Below are 21,843 nucleotides of genomic sequence, written 5' to 3'. Positions count from 1 at the left end.
ATGCTGTCAGTATATGACAGCTTTGCATGACATACGGAACTGATGGTGTATTTCAGAGCTCTTTACACTTGCAAGAAACTTGTAGTCTGCATGATAGTCTGGAACTCAGTGATCTTGTGTTTTGCACTTGGCAAAATGCAGTAACATGATCCATCTGTTGGCTGTTGAATTAGAAATTAAATAAAACAAAGTCCATGCAGAGTGATGTAACAGCGTACCTATAGTAGAGTTTGTGATAACGATGATTTGAAGGGTGATATTTTGTACAAGTGATACAGGGAACTGACCACCACACATCACAAACAATTGTGTAGTAGGAATTCATCTCCATCAAAGGATGATCTTTTTAAATCACATTGCTGAGTTTACCCAGGGCCTTGGATTGCCCCATCATCAGATACCACTTTTACCTTGGTCACATCACCATGTTGTGTCTGAACAGTCAGGTTCAGTGGTGAAGTACCATGAAAGGATTGTTGTTCTTGCTTGGCTTTTATGGTGCTGTGAGAAAAAAAATCACTTTTAATTGTGATTGTAGACATTAAAAAATACCTTTAACATAGATATGGTCCTGTAAACAGGACACTGCCGAAGCTGGAATACCTGCATGTGTTCAAAACTTCTGTAGTTCATCCTGGTCAGGTCACTTCCCTGTGTCTTAATTTCCTTAGCCCTGAAGTAGAAATTAATGATGTTTAACTTCCTTTCTAAATTGTCCCAAGCCTCACTGTGATTAAATGTGCTGTGTATGTATGTGCTGAGTAGTACTATTATACCATAAAACTATCATGAAAAATAATAAAAAAAGGCATTGCAAAAACATGTATTTGGAACAGAGGGGCTGGTTGGGCTATGTGGAGTCTCTATTCACCGTTGCAGGTTGATGGAAGCTGGTCCCATCAGCAGCTTGAGAAACATGTGCATCACGACCAAAAGTCCCTGGAGTAGAAATCGCTCAACCGAATCCTGGCAGGGCAGTGTCTCATGCAGAAAGAGCAGGATTGTCCTTGTACACACCCGTAAATTATCCCATCCAGAGTGAGTTGGGTGTTTAGGTGTTCTCATTGTTTGGAAATTTGTTGTTGGGAAAATATTAACAACCTCACAGCACATAGTCCTTTGCTGTGTCTAAGTTGATGGCCAGTCCCTCGAGGCAGAGGCTGTCTGGGTTTGCCTTCCACAGAGCCAAACACATTGTCAGCACTCAATTAGATGTGTATATATGGTTTCATGCTGACTCAGAGCTCAAAGATAGCCACTATTTTTTTCTTGTTGAGCATCCCTGCATAGAGACAGCAAGCTATTTTTACCTGAACCTTTCTAGCATTATTCCTGATAGGAAAAAAATAAACCCTGTGTGCTTGAAGTCAAAACTGAAAGAAGGGATCCTTTTCTGGAGGTGCCTGTGATCTTTCAGTCTTCCAGTAACTGAGAAAATGCAGCCTCTGCATGTGCCTCTGTTCCTTCTTGGTTATACTGTGTGGACGACCTGCTGGCAGGAGAAGTCCCTCTCTGAGACACAAAGGGTTGATCAGTCCCCATAAGAAAAGAGCAAGTGAGACAGAGGCAACAGTGTCTTTGGAATCAAGGGGTAGAAAGCTGATGGATCAGAGCTGTTTCAGGGAATAGCTGTAGAGTCAAGCTGGTAAATTTTTGTTTGGAGAGAAAGAAGAGAAAAATAAGAACAATGAAGTCTAGTTCCAGTAGGCAGGAGCTTTTTGTGACTATTAAAATCTGTGGTTTCTCCCTCTCCCCGAATCTCCTTTTCTTCCACTGTCTGGGGGTTTACTTTTCCACTGGGTACACAAACAGCTCTTGAGAGGAAAAAGCGTGGGCTGAATGGCAGCTCCCTGGCCATAATCCCTGAATGATGGCTGAAGCTATAGTACATGAAGTAGGCAATAAAGTCTGGGGAGGATGCTTTCCTTCTCTGGTGTGTGTTTGGGTGGGAAGTGTAAGATTTTTGTATTTTTTTTAAGCTGCACATTTTTGTAATTCCAGCCGCGCACAGAAAAAGCTGGGCAGTGCTGGCTGAGAAGGTGCTTGTGCACCTGTACAGGGTGGGACAGGCGTTCAGAGGCAGAAATAGACACCAAGCCATCCTGTTTGGGCAATTACACTCTTCCTGCATTCTCACCGCGGTCGGCGTTTCAGCGGCTAAGCCACAAAGGGAGGTATAAAGACAAATGTGATCTCCTTTTGAAAATACCTGTACTTAACCTCCCTCCTGGGATGGCATTCATTATGTGTCTGTTTATTCAGCCTTTGCTCACATGATAATTTTCTACTGCAGAAATTATCTCTGCTCCACCCAGTGCTGGGACTGAGCCACTTCTGGCACTGTTGGAGATCATTTACCAAGAGAAATTAGCTGTACAGCATACACAGTGGCAACCCACATAGCTATACCTGCCCACAGCCGCTCTGAACGCCATCGCTACCTTTTCTGTAGCTCATCCCAAATCCCAATGGATTTCTAACTCTGCCCTGGCTTGCAGTGTATGTCTTCTCGAGAGTTGGTAATATTCTGAGATGGCTTTAAGTGTAAATGGGAAGAGGAGCTGTTGATTGGAAAGAGGCAAATGAAATGCCAGCCTCTGTCACAGCGCTCTCCTAATAAAAAAGATTTGTGGCAGTGTGTTGAGCCGAAGCTGCAGCTGCTGTGGTGTCACTTGGATATTAATTGGGGAGTGGGTGAATGCAAGGAGCAGCAAATGCTGTGGAAGAGGGGAGAGGAGCCAGACAGGAAGAGGCTGGCACAAGGGCCAGGCTCTTTTACTGGAATGCATCCCTCTGCGTTATGCTGCAGGCCATCTTTCTCTACAAATTAATCATGTTTCTGCTGCCCCTCTCTCCAGCTGAACATGCTGGCAGTTTTCTGTCTTCTGGATAAGATCTCTCCTTCACAGTGTTTAGCTGTCGCAGAACTTCAACTCTTGGTCTAGAGTAACTGGGGTTTCCGTCCCACCTGGTAACATGCCCTAGATTCATTCACCTCTCTTCTGCCAACCCAGTCTGTTGTTCAGGAGTCTTGCCTGTCATTTGCAGGAGTAATTGCAAGCATTGATTCATGAGAAATGCCTGTAACAGGCAGATCCTTTTGACAGACCACACAGCCATCATATTCTGCATTTATTTGAGTCAATCAATGCTCTGATGCATATTTGGGTCATAAATACTCTGATATAAATTGCATTTATTATTATGACAGCTGTGTTCCATTACCTATTATTTATTAGGTTCTGTTGTCCTTTCATTTTACACCTTGTGGAGCTGTCAAGTCAGCTGCTTACCAGTGACAAAGCTCACAGCTCAGTTTAGAATCTTCCAAAAATAAATTCTCTGAAGGGATTTGAGTAACAGCAGGATGTATGTTGTTGGAAAGGCATAGGACAATCTTTTTTTTCATTTGTTTTATTGGAAAGAGGAGGTTTGTGCTTTTTGCCCTGTTTTTGCCCAGATTCCAGAATTAGTCTTTGCGTTGACAATCCAGAGGTCATCGAAGCTAATAATCCCACTGATTAATGAGAATTTTGGATCACACCCTCCCTGTCTCAAAGCTGAATTAATCAGGTTATTTGAAATGGTGGGATGCTGACTTGAATGTTTCTAATTTTCCCTTAGAAGCTTTTTTAGCTTCATGTCTTTTTACATCATAAAAATGGCATAATATCTGATTCAGAGATGAATGAATTTCAGTGTCCTTCCAAGGGTAAGGTCAACTTGCAATGGGCACACTGCTCGGTAAGAGTCAGAGTCATTTTCTGCTTCTCATTCCCAATAAACAGTCACATATCCTTCGTGCCAGGTTGCTGCACCAGCTTTGCAAGGTGCCAAGCTCTTTGGTGTTAATTCAGGAAAGCACTTAATCATGGAATTGATGACTCTAAAATGCTTAATATAAGCATGTGCTTAAGTGCCTTGTTGGCCTGGGGCCAGTGCAGATGTACCCTTGCAGAATTTGTAAGCCACTTCTGGTCTGCTAGAGCCAAGTTCACTGGAGATCAAGGGTTTTGGGGATGTGAAGCTCTGGGAGCTTGACTGTGCTGCAGGGGTGGGTGTGCATGACAGAACCCCCTGTGTGGGAAAGAAGAGTGTTTGCCCAGGCAGTCCCTGGCAGCCTGGGTCAGCAGAACAACAGGGCTCTTGGGCTGCGCCAGGCATTGCGTGTGCCAACTGAGAGGGAGCTGAGAGGGAGCCTGCGTGAGCCTGGTGCTGGGGGCAGAATGCAACAGCCCTGCCTGGCAAAGCTGGGCTCTGTACCCCGAGCGTCTGTGCTGCAGTGCAGGGGCAGCGGCACTGCCCCATCTTCCCAAAAGGTATCAACCCCACGGTCTTGGGCTTCCCAAAAGGTATCAGTCCCACAGTCTCACATGGGGACTGGTTTCCTGGCGATAGAGTGTTAAGCTGGGTTTCAGACTAGTTGTGTAGTTTCTCTGTAAAACACAAGAAATGCAAACACTGCGTTAAGTGCTCGTAGTTTTATTCAACAGGTTTTGTTTGCACAAGGATTTTGGGGTAGATGCAGGGACTGAGCGTTCTGCCTATCAGTAGGGTTTGTGTGCTAGCTTTAACAGCAACATTGTTCATAGCATTACTATTGAAATATGCCTGATATAATCATTTCATGTGCTTCTTTTCATGTCTTAACATTTCTGTATTATCTCCATTTATTTTACTCTAAATGTAAAAGGAATAAATCTGTAATTCCCATCAAATATCACAGTGCAAAATTGATATACACACAGTCATATGGCTCACAAAATATAGTTGCAAATGGATATGTATTATTTATAAAGCAGCTTTGGCATCTTAATATACTAAAAAAGAAGAGACGTTTAGATCATTTCATAGTTCAGCATTCTGCATGTTTTTGAGCTATTGTATATTATTATCCATGAAAAATGCATCATTTGGGCCTTAACCACTTTAATTTCATGTGCGCATTCCAACCAAAGGGGGGTGTGTCCTCTGCTCTTGCCTTTTTTTTTCCTGTTCTATCCCCCCTCCCCTTTTGTACAATTAAAAGTAGATGGCTGGGGTTAAACAATGCCAAAAGCCCACCCAGCCTTCCAAGAACTACCTGCTAATTAATGAGAGGCTTAACTCTGTGACTATAGAGGCCTCTCCAGGTATTCTAGTGTCCCACCCAAATCCTTCTGGGTTTGCTGAACTCAAGGCAGTCAGTGAAAGTCAAAAAGTTCATACTACATGGCAGTAAAATCAATGTAGTTGCTTTCATCCAGATCTCTAATGTGAACAGACAAAAGCTGGATATAAATCAGCTTTAAACCTGGCCATTTCTGCCAACTTCCAAATTAATCATGAATATGGTGTGAGTGCCTCGTTTGAGGTGTTTTCAGTGGTGTCACTGGCCAGACTGTTTTGAGCTAGGCTGGAGGAGTGACCTCTGAAGTTGAGGAGATTTTGCAGAGGTTATTCTATCAAGTGCCTCATTCCTACATGACAGCAGGTCTTAGGTTAATGCTTTGGGTTTTTGAGGGGGGAAGCAGAGAGAAAGGTGAACTTGTAGTCTTTCAGATGAGGGCGTTCCTGGCCTGTTAGGGCTTTGGAGGTTAAAACTCTTTCTTTTAGTGAAACTGTTGCTCAGTGATGGGTTTAAATACAAGTTCAGTGCTGGTGAAAGGACCTAAGGAGGAGGAAGGAGTTGTCTAATTACAGGGCTGGTGCCAGTAGGGTGATAGTAGTGTTTACTGGTTTTCCTCACTGTTTCATGGTTGCCTTAAAATACTGCTAGGAAGGATGAAAGAACTTAAGTTTCTATGGCCTGATCTCTGCTGCAAGAACCAAAAGCAGCCCTTGGCTTGCTTTCTGTTTGCTTGAAACTCCTTCCAACCTCCAATTCACCTTCTCAGTGATATTTAGGCAGAAGCTTTTAATTTATTCTGTCCTGGTTTTGCCCATCCCTGGATTCTGAGCTCACAGTGGACTATGAGGGGCTGGTGCTTTCAAATGTAATACTTGTCTGAAGTTTCTCTGGGAATGAAATATCTGTTTGATTAAGAAAACACTGACTTCTGAAAGCCTATCAGACTGCGCAACTTTATGTCAGGGCTGCAGAATGTCTAATTAAATGGAACTGCTCTCTAGAGGATTTGGCTTGCAGAAAATTAGTTTTCATGTTCTTGGCCTGATGTTTATTAAACGTTTCTTTCCTTTTTCTCTCCTTGGCAGTTTTCATCTGTAGTTTCATGGTTGCGGCGCCTATCTTTGGTTACCTTGGTGACCGTTTCAACAGAAAGATCATTCTCAGCTGTGGGATCTTCTTTTGGTCAGCTGTCACTTTTTCAAGCTCCTTCATCACTGAACAGGTAAGATCTTTGCAAAGGTGCTTTGCAGGGTGTCCTGAAAAGCAGGACAATATGGTCCTGAAAAAATCCCCACGCCCCATCTCCGTGTGCTCGAGGGGAACGTATCCCTGTCGCGTGTATTTAACGTATAGCATGTTGCATTATCTGACCTTTTGTGGGTGAAGTGTCATCTGTGTAACAGTGTTTTCTTAACTGTGAAAGCTGTTATTCTTTGATCATGCACACTCATAAAATATAACAGGTGAAGCATATCTAAGCAAGAGTTTCTGTTGATATAAGGGTTTTGTTTTGAGGGAAATCCTAAAGAAACTTGAAAAGGCTTTAAAAAAGACTTGGGGAAAAAAAAAATCCATGGCTATATAGTGGTTCTCTGGTCTTCTGATATGCAACAGAAGCCACTGGAGATTGTTGGGAAGTCTGCTCGTGGCTTGTGGAATGGCAGAATGCATCCAGCAGTGGTTTTGTGCGTGCGCTTTGTTTCTTATCCAACCAAGGCAGTGAGGGTGGATGATAGCATAGAGATTAGACATAGTTTCAGCTCCTTTAATGCTAGTTGATGAATATGTCTGGGGAACTGATGATGGAGTTGTCAGGCTCACTTAATTTTGTCAAGCTATGCACAGCATCCCTCACCTGCTTTCAGGACAGCCACATTACCCCATTTTGAGGACTCCTCATTGCATTAATTTTCTTACCTGTCAGAGGCACTTGGAGGAAACAATGATCTGGCAGTTTCTGGGGAAAAATATCCTCTTGTTTAAATCATATTATAGAGGAGGTTTAATTGCTGCAGGTGGCAACATTCCTGGAGAGACAAATCACAGCTCTTGGCATCCTCAGACTGATTTCCCCGAGGGAGGCAAGGGCATTCCTCATCCTTTCTGTCCAGCTGCGTTCCAGAGATTGCAGCATTATGGTCACACCTAAAGAATGACAACCAGGGACTAAACCGCTCCGCCCTGCTCCCTCCTGCCCACACACATGCTCTGCAGTTTCTAATAAAAGAGTATTTCCACCTAAAGTGGGCAGTGGCAGTCACATGTCTGTCTGGCTTTCATGTTGGACTGATTGTTGTTGCATTTCTAAAGAAAAACGCATATGGCCAAATGTAGAAGCCTTTAACTCAGTAAATTGTTCTGGTTTATAATTGGCCAGGAAGCATCCTTTCCAGAGAAAGTACATATCCCATCTAAAATGAAGAAGGTGTTTTGGTTTTCTTCCCTTTTTTTTTTTTTTTTCTTTTTAATTTATCTTCATAACATTCTGCAAAAGCAGCTGTGATCAGAGCCCAGAGAGGGAAGCACTTTATGAGGAACCAGTTACTTGCTTATAACCATTTCTCACATTAGGAACACACATTCATGCTCGGGTTCTCATCGCTCTCTCTGCAATAGATGTAGTCCCGTAGTTGCACGTAGGGGAACACTGGAACTGGACTGATGTAATTACGTTTGCAAAGTTGATTTTCAGCTGAAGGATTGGGGGGGTATTAGCTGAAGTAGTTCAAGGATTAATATATGTGGTCATCAGTATACAGGAGCTCAGAGTGGAAGTGGCATATTTTTAGCCAAAGAGAGGGAGAATAACGTTTATAAAGCTGGAATATGTTTGGAATCCAAACCCCAATGTCTTGGAAGTCACAAGAGAGCCAAGATCAAAATAGCCTGGCCTGTGTTAATTCCTCCTGGATTTGCATCAGTACTAACTCGGGACTCAAACTACAACCTTGGACACAATCTTCTAAATACTGAGAAGAATCCTTTGTCCTGATTTTATTGTGTTCCTCAACTCTACTGGAAGGCTTATTTATTGAACCAGAGGTCTCATGCCCAGCTCTTGTTATCTATTCCAGAAGATAATGGAAAATTTTGCAGCTGCTGTATGGATGTGCTTTACCCAGGGGCTGCAGCAGTTGAGCAAGGTTATAAGAATAGTCCCAACTTCACAGAGTATCCCTACCACTTTGGTATCCTTTTAGGAGGCCTGATCTTTAATTGGGAAGACATGCCACATTGAACAGGTGAATTCCTGAAGTGCTTAATGAGAAAAAGAGTCAGAGAAGAGCTGATGCAGCTTTTTTTCTGTATGCAGTGACTAACTAGGCATTTTCCCTGATCTTTCTCTTCTAGGTTTGGTGTGTTTGTCAGGGAGGAAGGCTAGGAGCTGAAATATGAAAAGACTTTGCTGGCACAAATAAAAGCAGTAGTAAGACTACTGTAAGTAGATAAGTACTCACATCCAGGTCAACATGAAAAGACAGGACTAGAAGGAGCAAGTTAGCACAGGCTGAGCCCATTGAAAAATTGTACAGAAAACTCCTTTTTGTGGTGACAGCAAAAATACTGAACTAGAAGAGAAACAATAGCCATTCAGTAGAAATAGCAAACTATGTCTTCAGGGATGGCCTTTCTTCAGATTTTGATAGTGTCTAGTGCCTCATGCATGCTATCACAGTGTAATTAAATAGAGTACATATCTGCATAGTTCAGATTTGGAGTGTAAATGGAAAGAGACAGCTTAACAAAGATGGAAAGCAGCTACACCTCTGGTGGACTCTGAAGGTGCCCAATTGGTAGGTTTTCAGCAGTGTGTTGGTAATATTAGGTCCTGGCTAAAATTTGGACACTTAAAGGAGAGCGGTCAAAATGCTATAATTTGAGTGAATATCTAGATTATTTGTAATTTATTGTGCAAATAAGCATACAGAAAAGAACTTCTTAATTCTTATCTGTGCTATTGTCAAGTTGTTCAGTAAAGAAATACCCAAGTGGCAAGAAAAGGACATGGAGTGAGAAAGTACCTCAGAGAGATGTATTTTGATCTGGAAAAAAGGATTGGAGCACAGTGAAACAGTCATCTAAGATACTATCTAAATGCTATTTCATGCTATTTGGGTTAAGAAGATAGTGACTGAAAATTGGCAGATAAAACAGGGAATTGGATATATATACCTTGTAGACATGTAGTTGCTAGAGAGCACTGCATTAAGGTTTTTAACGACTTTAAAAAAACCTTGGTTATTTGTTACCAAATGTCTTTGGGCTTTTAACATGGAATAATGATCATCAAATAAATGGATCTCTCATCTGCTAGTAGCTACTAAATAACTAAATAATAGGCTCTCACAAGGAAAAAAGAAAATCAGGCCAAAACTTAAGGATAGTTCCAGAATATATAGGAGGTGATAGTTACAGAAAAAAATAATGCGTGAATTCCACGTAGAGCAAAATAGAAACAGGACAACTAGATACTTAACGCTTGGTTACTGTTCATGAGGCCTTAAATTACATTTAAAACAAATCAAAAAAAGAAACCCAACTAAATACTGTATCAATAAATACACCTGGTTTCATGGATAGAAATAGCTAATGATAAATTTAACTAAAGAAAATAATCAGAAGTAACAAGACTGAGATAATATTGAAAAGGTCACTTTTTATTCTGGCAAATAATATGATTTGATAATTTATACTAGTGCACAATTTCTCTATAGAAAAATAAGAAATGAGTCCTCCACTACTTTGTCTCTGGTACTTGCACATTTCTGCTCTATAACACTGTTTAGCACTTTCTAAAATAAAAGTTGCTTAAAACAACCATTAACAAACTTGTTCATTAATCTGAAATTAGTTAAAGTTGATACATATTTAGACCTATCTCTAGATTAACTCCGTTTATAGAAACTTCAATAAAGTATGTATATATCTTAATTTGTATTTTGTAAGTACAAACACCTGCTTAGAAATTACCTCCCTTTATGCATGCCTTTTAATCAGCTCTGCACCTGCGGGTACACAAATTTTGGTACTTTCACCTGCAAAACCCTTTCTTTTGTTGTTTTTGGCTTTTGGCAAGCATTTGGAGAAAACGCTTGCTGGTTGTTGGTTCATGTTCTGTAATAAATCAGCAAAAAATAAGTGAGCTGCTCTGCAATATAGAGTCGTATCACAAAGAAATGCACTGAGCACACAATCTTCATGGAGTTTCTTTACCAGGATGCATTTCCATCCACACAAAAAGCTGAATATGTGTCTGTCTTCCTCTGTATCAATATAAACTCTTGATTTATAGGTAACCATTTTTTTCTCTAGATAGCATTTTGATGAGCACAGTGCCTGATTGCCTGCGTTGTGGCTGCTCATCTTGAGCTGGTTTATAGTGCAGATGTCATTGGAAAGAGTCTGTAATCCCAGTTGCACCATGTCTCTCTTTCTGAACAGTTTCACGTGAAAGCAACTTGGTTATCAGGAGTGATCAGGCCACGTGCTGAGAGTTGCTTTCTGGCTGTGTGGATATCCACATCTATTAGTCATAATAATAGTTCTTACCGCTGACTACTCTGGCCAGAAATTTGTCTTAGATGAAACCTTGTTTTTGGTGGTAGCCTTCCTACCCCTCTTAGCACAAACTTCTAAGGGATCAGGACCCCTCTCCCTCGTGGGCAGACACCAGTATCTTAAAGCAAGAAAGAGTTTGGAGGTGGAAAGTTGCAGACTGTTCTCCAGTCTTGTGAAATACTGCTATTTCCCATGTAAATACCTCAAATAAAGCATATTTCTGTGTAAAAGGGATGCTGTTTTACAGATGAGCAAAGTATTCTGCTAAGTAGTTAGGCTCCACTATTCTGGGAGACCAAGTGTACCTAATAATCAACCAGACCAGGCTGTGGTAATGTGGGTTTGCTGTGAGACATCGGAGTTGCAGATGGCAGAAAGTTTGGAAACGGAAAAGCAAAGAATTAACAAGGTAAATCAGGAATGTGCTTTTGAATCCTCCAGTTCTTGATAGATATTTCTGTTTAGATGTTGATATAACTGCCATGATAAAATCTTTTTGCTCCCACTGCAAGTTAATCTGGATAGGTATTTCTACTACTGCTTATTTTCTTTTCCTCTCCTTTTGATTTATCTCTGAAAGCGGAAGCAAATAGCCCACTGTGGAATTCCAGTTAGCCTGCAGTGCTTGCTAAAGTCCTGTCTTTCAGACTTGCCAGATGTATATTTATTTCCACAGCTTGTCTTTCAAGGAGTGCTAAAAGAGAAGCAACAAATTATGTGCAGTATGGAACAAATGGTTAGCTGGGTTAATTTTAAAAAACGTAAACATAAACCAACCCCACCCCCCTACACATGATGATTTACTCCAAGCAAAGAAAAGCCTTTAGTCTTAAGTGCTCTGACAGAAGTTGTGTTATAAAACTTAGAGCTTCTGTTCTTTTGCTTCCACTGTGTGAGATAAATCCACAGTTTGAAGAACAGAAACAAACAAAACTAGAAGCCCCAAGCCATCGTTTTGTATGCAAGAAGGGTACAAAGTGTTATCTTTGAAGTCACCATGAATTATTGGAATGTTTATATCCCACTGTTCCATCCTATTATTTTTGAGCAGAACACTCTTTTAGAGAGAAAGCAAAAGAGATTCTCCCAGCAACTTAGTAAAGTCTGCTGCACATACATTCAATCCCTTCCCTCGGCTGCAGCTCCTGTCAGTTTGTGCTGCTGTTACAGAAATCGGTGCTGGAACTAACATGGGGTGCTCAAGGACAAAGGCTGTTAGTTGGCTCTGGTGTATTTTGCCAGCCTTTAATGTGGTACTGGAACCCTACAGATGAGCATATGCTGTTGACATTTGGATTTCTGCATGCTTGCCCTTTTGCTAGACTTCTCAGGAAAAATGTAGTCCACTGCGTACTCTCTTATCACAGAGGAAGAGATTAGGGTGGGTAATATACTACAGTAGTGTTGCTATTCTATCTGCCAGCAGTGTCAACACTCAAGTGCTACTATTATGACCGTCTGTATAATGCTGGTATGATGCCACTCTGCGCTACCCGGTAGCTAATCCTGCTTCGCCTCTGTTAAGATAAGACATGGCAATCTATACATCTCCTCTTCTCCTCATCTATCAGGGCTCCCTCCTCACCGCAGCAGAGCTGCTGTGCTGGGGGAATGGGGATCGGTGGGTGCCAGGTGAAGGAGAATGCTGTGATGGCTGGATTTAGGTGGCTCTGAGGTCCCAGAAGAGAGGGAAAGAATAAGGGCTGTCATCTCTGCTTTACACTGCAGAGTGAAATTCTTTGCAGACTGATTTTGCCTTGCTTTCCCTCTCCCATATGTCTGAAAGCAGATGGTTTGAAGAAAGGTAATTCCCACGGCCCCCTTTAGACCTACTTCCCCCATCAGCAGCCTGCTATGCAGAAGTCTTACTTGCAGTGTGCTGGTGGTGGCATTACCCATCAGGAGAAGAGATAAACCTACCTCAAATCTGATTATATGTACTTACACCTATATGGCTGCTGGAGATGGGCACGAGATCTCTAAAGGTGCGACTCTTGGGAGGTAGGAGTTGTGAGGTTCCTGCAGCAGTTTCCTGTGAGAAACTCCCTCTGTGTTTTCATGGCTTCCTGACTTTCCAGCTAGGACTAGATCAAGACATAACAAAATCCATGCTCTCTGGACAAAGAAGTATGAGAGTTTCTATGGGAGTTGAAAGGCACCATTTCTTTGACACCTCTCCAGCAAGGAGGCACCTGCTGCTCCTCCCCAATGCTATTCACAGCACTCTTAAAAGTTTTACTGTCTTGCATTTTTAAAACATGGATTATGTGAGGAGTACTATAGGAAAAAAAATACACTATTGCTTCTTCGTTCAATAAAGAAGCATTGGCTGAGCTGGTCTTCAGGTATTCTGAGCATCTGTCAAGTCTGCTAGCATCTTCAGCACAGCTGATACCAAATACTGTATGGGAAACTGTTTTCATGTAAGAGCAACATCGTTTTTTGCACAGACAAGTGTAATGAGTTGAACTCTTGAATCTTGGGTCCTCGTTGTTCCCTCAGATTTTGCTGACCTAGGATAGAAGAGATGGGCAAAGATTTATATAGATGAAATAGTTGCAGCTCGCTGAAATAGAGTGCAGAATTACTGTCATATGTTTGTTTCCTAGCTGCTTTATATTCCTACCTCATCCCTTTCTACCTGTCCCTCTTCCAAGGGAAACAATAAATGAAAAACAGGCTAGGGTGTTCTCAGAGCATCAGCCCCAAAAAGCCAATCTATGAGAGGAGGAGGCTTTTCATAGGTACTATCAGAAATTGAAGTGCTGTATTTTCTGCTCTGAGTGTTGGTTTTTTCCCTCCAGTATCTGCATCTATGTGTCTGTAAAGCATTTGGGAAGAGTTATTGAAAACACAGCTGGTGATGGCTGCCAGGAGAGAGACAGAGTATAGTTCCAAAGCTTACTCAGAAAGCTTATTCATGTGATGATAAAAATGAACTTCAAGAAACTATCATAAGGAATATCTCTACCGTACATTGCATTTCCTGTCTGCAGTGTGTCTGGAACAGGATCAGTTCTGCTCTCCCCTCCGGGACCCAAGAGCAATCAAGATTGCACCCCCCAAGTCCCACCTTCCCCAGGTAGGGTCAGCCTGGCAGCATGTCCCATTTGAACTTCTCAAATCACCCTGCTGTTACGTTCGTGCCTCCTGCCCTCTGCTACCTACTTTTGGGTCATTAATCAGTCTGAAAGCATGCAATATCTGGATCAAACACTGTGAATGCTGAAAGAAGAAGAGATGTTTCTATTGCTGAGTGTCATAACTCACCTGAACTGATGCATGCTGCTGCAGAGGCTTCTATTGCCAGTTCATTAAAATGAAGGCAGCGGTTTGCACTGAAATGTCAGAACTGCTCCTCGGAGCTCAGGCATTTTCTAGAGCAGGTGCACAGAGGTTTGTGCTGGGAGAGTATCAAGAAATAGTCTCGAGGCTTAATGCTAATTTGCAGTGGTTCTCAGTGAGGGCTCCCTGTAATTGCCTACCCTTTTTTTAGGGAACCGTTGGTTATCTACGTTACTGGAAGATGTTGAAATCTTTATCACAGGGTCTGTGATTGTGGTTCTGATTCAGCTCCTCCTTTGGAAGTCTGTGGGAACCTTTTGTGTGTCTTTGTGGTAATTGAGTCAGACCCTACATCTTTTTAAATCAATATGCTTACATTTGATGCTGTTTCATCGGATCATGAAAATGCCTAGAGACAACAGCTGGGGACCATGGCGTCAGCATGAAGGATCTTTACAGGCCACAGACCTTTACAGCTTTGTCCCATTTTTATGCAGAAACCTGAATTTATAGTCTCTAGGTTAAAGAGTAGGAAAGTTCAGCCAGTATGTCAGTTACTGGATGATTTGGAAGCAATGCCTGCCTGTAACTATCAACCCGCCTGTCCTGCTTTTATTGTGCCTGGGCAGGAAATCTCACCTGGGTCAGTTATTTGCTGAGGAGGCAGAGGGAAGAAGGCATATTTATTTCATTGCCAGGCTGTATGTGTCTTGGAAGCATTCCTTCTTCTTCTGTTGTCTATTAAAATGTATATTCTCCTTGTCGTACCACAGCAGAGGCCTAACCAAGAGCATGCTGATGGAACACAAAAAGGATGTTTTATTGCTTCAACTCTGTCTTATTGAAAGTCTCTCTAATGCTTTAGCATTATGTTTTATAAATAATTGTTGCAGCATCTTAAGCTCAGCCTCATTCAAAACATCCTAGGAATGGAAGAAAGGAAAAATGCTTCTTGAATAGATAGGGATTGAATCAGCTGGGGGGAAAAAAAAATTTAAAAAGAGGAGGTAGTGCTGCATGTAAGTTCCCAAGCAGATGTTAAAAGATAGAGTAAGGAATTATAAAATTTCCTATCAGCTTAATGTGATCCTTGCAGTAGTGGTAGTGACCTGAGGAACACAAGCCATTCCTGATGCAGTGCTCCACTGTTACATGCTGTGCTTCAGTGGTGGGGAAGCCTGGCTCAGTCAAACGAGTTCAGAAGGCAAAGCAAGTCACTACTGCAGTGTCTGCATGCCACCATGTGATCCTGCCTCTTTGGAAATAAGCTTCCCGGGTAATTGTGTATTGAGGGTGTCGAGAGGATGCCAAGTTGGTGGTGTAGAACATGTCCCTTCATGCTTCACTGGGATGTTCAAATATGGGTCTGGAAAAATGTTGCTGTTTAAGGATGTAAGCTGACATGTACTTAGCATGGATGTAAATGAAGCAGTTTATGGCTTGTGTTCTTGAGGTTTATGACTTGGAAAGAAGCATGATGCTTCAGGGGAGTTTGGTTAATGATGCCTTACAGACAAAGAAAACAATCCATTCAACCCAGTTTTAGGCTCATTAGGAGGCCTGGAAACAAATTAAACTTTGTATTCACAGGGCCTTGGTGGTTCTTGAAGGCTGTGCATATTGTCCTGAAAAATAGGATTCAGGAGTCAGGGAAAGCCTCTGGCTCATGTTCAGATGCAAAAGTATGGATTTGAGCCTATCTTTGGTTGAGCTCTTGGTTGCCTGTGATACAAAAGCATCAGTCATACTATAGGAAGTGTAAGTGCTTCTTCAGTGGCACACACAGTCTGTGGCCTCCTGGGTCATGCATAAAGGCTGAAAAAAGGACCTTTGTGATCTGAGTAATGTGCAAATAGTGTGAAGATGGGAAATGTCTTACAGTACCAGGTGCTAAATTAGTCTTTTGAAGTGTTGACATTTCTTTTAAATGCATAAAGTTCACATGCTACACAAAACACTGCATTTGCAATTCAGATAACATTGAATTAGAGTACTAATCTCAAACCAATCTAATAGATTTTGAGCTGGAAATCCCTGGCAAAGGTGCTGATCATCATGTCTGAAAATATGATTGACAAAGTCTCATGAGAAGATAGTAACAAAACATGCAAATGCATTTAGTATAGTTAAATAGGACTGTCATTTTGTCAAATAGGCTGGATTTAGAGAATGAAGTGAAACTACAGCATGATGAAACCCTGCCAGTTAATAATGCTTCACCTAGCAATATAACAACCGTTCAAAGAAGATCATGAATAAGAAGAAGCTGGTAGGTAGAAGGAATTGGTAGATGCATCGGTTTCTCTCTGGAAAACTGATGCTAAAAAAGACGTCTCAAATGTAGGCCAAACATACTGCGAGGTCAGCCTTTCTCACAGTACTTGAGCGCTTCTGGATCTTGATTGAGTCAGCAAGGCAGAGAAGTGTGAAAACAGAAAGCACACACACAAAAAAAAAGTCAGAGTTTGTCATGATTTGGGTGTTTTTTCAACAACGATGCCTAAAAGGTCTGACCTGCTGCTGTACTTAAATTGTTAGTATATGCAAAGTAAAATATGCCAAGAATCAGCAGAACCAACAGTATGGGTAAAGTTGCTGGGACTATAATTTTGTGGTAATTTCATTTAAACCTTGAGGCATTCTATTCAAATGTGTCCTTCATGGACTCTCAAAACTTGTTCTGCCCTTGAAAATGCATATGGTTAGAGCAAAACATTCACACCTGGATGTCTCGGTTGGTTGGCTGATGCTTTTCTCAAAAGGGTCCTGAGAAATCATGGTTTCTGCAGTTGTCTGGTGGATAGGAACATGGGGTTGTGCTCTCCAAGAACAAGACCTGGCTGTTGGATTTGACTAAATTTTGGCTTAAGAATTGGTCCAAGCCAAAGAGTGTTTGAGCCAAGACGGCCAATCAGGTTAATGTGTTTCGATCTCACGCATTTCTATAGACATCACTGAAGGTGGAGATGTGGTTAGTGTTATATATCAGTGCCTGTAACTATTTTTTCTGAAAAATGGGCTGTTTAGAGCTGGTTTGCCTGGATTCAGTCTTTGCTTGTGACTCATCTGTGGCTGGAACACAGGAGCCTGTTACTGCCTGTGAATATCCTTTAGTTTATAATATTCCTAGCCAGGCCATATTCCAGCTGTTAGTATTTGAAAACTTTTATGTGTCAAGAACCTTGCATTGTTTCCACAGTTGCAAAACTACATTGTAGTTCTCCCAATCTCTATTTTTGTGATTATGTTATGGGTGTCTTTGCACGTCTCAGGAAGGGAATGGTGATAGTGCCTAATGCCAGAGATATTTGTTGGAAGTGCTGATAAGTGTGTCCCACCTGACAGATCTGGAACAACAAGCAACAGTTTGTTTCCGACCCAGAACTATTAAGGTTCTCAGGAGAACAGTTTTGGAAGATACATTCTGGCCGAGCTGCGTGTAATGGTTCTGTAACACGGATAAATGACCACTGTTGCAGCCATGTGAAATGCTAGGGACTCCTCTGTGTCTTACACCAGAGCCACAAGGATGAAAGAAGTGTTTTAACTCAATGTTCTAGCAGGCACTGGTAACATGGGGCTCTTTATGATCCCTATGATTTATTTGAAAACATCAGCCTTTTTCTTTAAGGTCTATAATATAAGTAGCTATGCATGTAGCACTCAGTGTTCTGGTGAATAAGCAAGCTAATCTGTTACATTCCTTCCAATTACATTCCAGACCCCTGTCATTAATGCAATATTAATGACCAAGAGACTAAATTGAGAAGAACATAAATTCCACCATTTCAGTGTCATGTAATATTTTTACCACCGGCAGGTCAATCAGATGAAAAGCCCTTCAATTAGTAAGCTGTAATGCTGCTTTGTCTTAACCGAGGCTATTGTCAAGACCCAGTGGTGCTGCTGCTTCACCCAGTGTCTTGTAATTACATTACCTAATTGGATGGAGAATGGGAATTGGGCTTACTCTTTTTTTTCATTTTTTCTTTTGTGCTACCCAAAAATGACTGAAAAGTAGTAGAAGAGCCTCTCGGGACTGCCACAGGTTTGAAGGGAGAGCAGTGATGGGAACTTGGATTTCAAACGCTGCGATTTTAATGTTGAAAGGGAATTTCACATTCAAAATTTACAAGTAGCTAAGAAGGTCTTGACCCTGATTTTTGTACCTGCGAAGCACACAGCAGCTCCCTGCTGACTCTGGGAAGTGCTGTGGGATTCTTGCTACTTCCGGGGTGGTTTTGTTTTTGTTTTTTTCTCCAGAGTGTTTAATTAGGTGCTTCACTTTAGAGCCTACCTGTAGGTATCCAGTTGTTAAACACCTTAGTTGCTGTTTGAAGGGTGTGATGGGTGAAAAATAAGTATCTTACAGTCTTTATTGGTTATTTTTACATACTAAATAATAATATAAATCTCATAAAATAAGGACACTTTGATCAGCCAGAATCTTAAGTTAATTTCCAAATAAAACTTTCCACATTCAATTAAGTGTGCCTGAACAGGTCACCTGGGAGAACTAAAGCCATTAACAAATACTAGAGACAATCAGAGGAAAGGTGAGTGGACTTTGCTTCATCTCCCTTGCTCATTTCTATTTTTAAATACGTATTTTGTTCTCTTTCTGCTTGCTGTAGTTTCTCTTCTCCTTGCAGGGCTCTGAATACCAGCTGAATTTTCCCAAAAGCCAATTGTTCAAAGGTGAGCTGCTTAGAGCTGAGAATTGGTAGGACACTTAATGCATCCAAATGAGCTGAAGTTTTGAAGTGTTTGACATAGTGTAAATGGATGCTGCAGAAGAATGAGACCTGCTTTAGAAACTATAGTATAAGTCCGTCCTAATTGCAAAGCGTTTATACATTGACCCTTGAGCAAATGATTAATTAAGTGTACTAAGGTTTCAATAACTCAATAACTTGCTATTAAATCTTGGTGTGGTGTAGTGGTCTCCTCTGTAACATGTTTATAACCTCTAGCCAGCATAAAATACGCATGTGTGAATAAAATGTGTGAATACTTGAAGGAAGGCCCAGAGTATTTTCACTTCAGTGTTAATGACCTGCCCGTCAGAGTTCAGGGAGAGACCTTTGGGTAAGAGAAATGTTCTTCATTGGACACAAATACTTAAACTTGTACACTTCCTATGCCCAAGCAGGCTTCAGGAAAGCCAAGTGAAGAAAAACCTGACATTTTGAATAGCTTACCCTTGTTAAAGTGTCATCCTTACTCTAGAACTGTGCTTCTACCCCTGGAGAGCCTGTAATGTTGCTTCAATGTGTATCAAGACTTGATAGGAGGCAGTAAAGATGGAGTCAGTTTCTTCTCAATGGTGCCCAGTGAAAAGATGAGGCAATAGGCACAAACTAAAATACAGTAAATTCCATTTAAACATAAGAAGACACGTTTTTACTGTGAGGATGGTCAAATATTAGAACAGGTTGTCCAGCAAAGTTGTGGCTTCTCCATCCTTGGAGATATTCAAAACCCAACTGGACATGGTCTTGAGCAACTTGTTGTAGTTGACCCCACTTTGAGCAGGGGGCTTGGACTAGACTATCTCCAGAGGTCCCTTCCAATCTCAACTATTCTCTGATTCTGTGACATGCACGTAAATGAGAAGAGCAGTTTGAAAATGGTGGTGAAATACGGGCTTGTCATCAAGAGTTCAATTTGAAGGGAGGAAACTGTAGAATCCAGTGGTGATAGAAGTTACGGGAAATGTTGTGTGCAGTAGTGACTTAAAAGGCAGTTGTGATTGTAAAGAGATGGGAGGTGAAAAGTGGTTATGCGTAGGTGATGACACACACAATGAGGGAAGAAAAGAAGACTCTAAACCCAATCACATCTCTGCATTGAGCCAAATGGCAAAAGAACGAGCAACTGCAGTGAATCTCCCCCAGGCTACCCTACCAGCATGACTCACGTCTGATAAGGGAAAAACATCTTGTTGGAGGTGAGAAGGGTGGTTTATAGTTACATTTATCAGACAGGTACCTGTAGCATGAACCTCTAAGTGCACTTGTATCTCTACAGAAAACAGATAAAATACTGATAGCTCACAGCATTGCATCAGTTCTGATAACTCACCGACCTGTCGCCAACCAGACTCCACACAGGCATGTACCCTGGCTAGCCACTCTTTATGCCACCCAGAGATTAAACATAATAAACTCCTTTTGGTTCTAGGAAATCCTGAAAACAATGCTTACCCAACCTATTAATGGGGGAAAAAAGTACTGACCAACAGAACATCATAGTAAACAGTTCTGCCCTCATGTTATTTTGTATTTTGGTGTCTCTGCTGGCAATCTCCATGAGGGATTAGTTAAGATTACTTGTAGATAAAGGTAGATACTCATCTTCCTTTGTTCCTGCACAAAGATCTCCCAGACAATAAGACACTAAATGGCCAAAATTTGGCATGAATATTCAGTTACTGAGAAGTCTGGGCTGGGTGTCACAGGAAGACATGTTCTTCAGAACTGGCATGGAACAATTCACCAGTATTAAATATGTTACCTCTCTCTAACTGTCTATGATATTTATTCTGCTTTTATTAAAGGAGATTTTGAACCATTCAAATTTGAGAAGGTAGGGCGTGTGACTTTGTGGTCCACATCTAGATTTGACACACTACTTCTGTCAAGTGTGTGGACCCAGGACTTGTATCCACCAATGGAAGCCAGGTGCCTTGCATATATATATTGAAAATTTGGAAAGCTTTAGGGCTGCATAGAGGTGGAAGATGTATTTAGGCTTATGTATTCTGCTGTAGTCTTCGTCATCCATCCAGACACAGAATGGAATTTAAAACATGTTCATCATTTAATGTCATCTTGTCTTTTATGATATGTCAATGTCCCTGTCTGACTCGGAAACTTTCAGGTTCTTAAAGGTGACACCATCATTGCTGGGAGAGCTAAGAGAAACGGAGTGTTTAGTGTTTAAGCTAATATGTCACCTGCATTTGTAATGTCATTCCATTGCTCAGCTCTTCCAGTGACTCTCAGTTAATGAGCTGGAATTTGAACTGTGAGTTTGCAGGAGCCAATGCTCTTAGTCACAATACTGATACTCAGAAGCATGTTCCTGGTTTGGTTTACATCATGGTCTTTGCTGTACCTGCGGTGAAGCGTGTTGTGTGTCACCTCTAACCACTTAGATTCCTGCAAAGTACTGATACTGTTGGGAAAACTTAATGGAATGCAAGAGGAAGTGGTGTTTGCCTGGCCAGAAAATACAAGTTCTGATCGCAAAGGGCAAATGCTTGCACACAAGTGTGGCTGTCAAAAGGGACCTCAGTTGTGTAGCCCCTGAATATACATTAGACCCCTGCAGGTTTTACTTTGGTCAGCTGACTCCTGCAGTATTTCAGACTTGTCTATCTTCAGTTGATCTAATTGATCGCTTGTGACTGTTGTGGTACCCTGGATGTTGTCAGTGCAAGACTCTGCCAGCTGTAGAAATACAAGACTGTAACTGCAGTACAGTTCAGCTGAGTTTGGTCTAGAAACTCAGGGAGATTAAATCAATCTCAATGCTTTATCATTAGCTTGTTGTCATTCCACACACATCTATTTTAGGCTTTGTGTGGCAATCCTAGCTGCCTGATGGCATGGATGGTTTTTCTTATGCACATCTTTCCAAGGATGCAAACCCTGATTCTATATCCTTGTTTGCTGCATAATGTTTATATAATAAAAGAAAGAAAATGTGGCAAACCTCAGCAGTTCAAATACGGAATCTCATGGTGCTGAACCCTCTTTTACTGAAGCTAAATGTAGAAACCGTAGGAGGTTTCTCATATACCCTCATATAGGAAAGGGTGCAGGTGCAGTTGCTGTAGCTGTATAAAAGATCGTCCTTTTAGACCAGCAACATCAGTTCAAAAC

General features: G+C 41.5%; 1 protein-coding gene across 2 annotated transcripts in view; it reads left to right on the top strand.

Annotated features, from left to right (window-relative positions):
• Positions 1-21,843, top strand: part of LOC141932146 (sphingosine-1-phosphate transporter SPNS2-like) — a 139,566-nt gene that overhangs the window by 57,254 nt on the left and 60,469 nt on the right. For both annotated transcript variants that reach the window (XM_074845285.1, XM_074845283.1), the window contains exon 3: positions 6,196-6,332. In XM_074845285.1, the coding sequence (XP_074701386.1) occupies positions 6,196-6,332 (137 nt within the window). The remainder of the gene's footprint in view (positions 1-6,195; positions 6,333-21,843) is intronic.

The sequence above is a fragment of the Strix aluco genome, chromosome 19, assembly GCF_031877795.1.
Source record: "Strix aluco isolate bStrAlu1 chromosome 19, bStrAlu1.hap1, whole genome shotgun sequence".
In the NCBI taxonomy this organism is placed as follows: Eukaryota; Metazoa; Chordata; class Aves; order Strigiformes; family Strigidae; genus Strix; species Strix aluco.
Note: the sequence above shows the minus strand (reverse complement) of the source record. Positions and strands in the feature narration are given on the sequence as shown.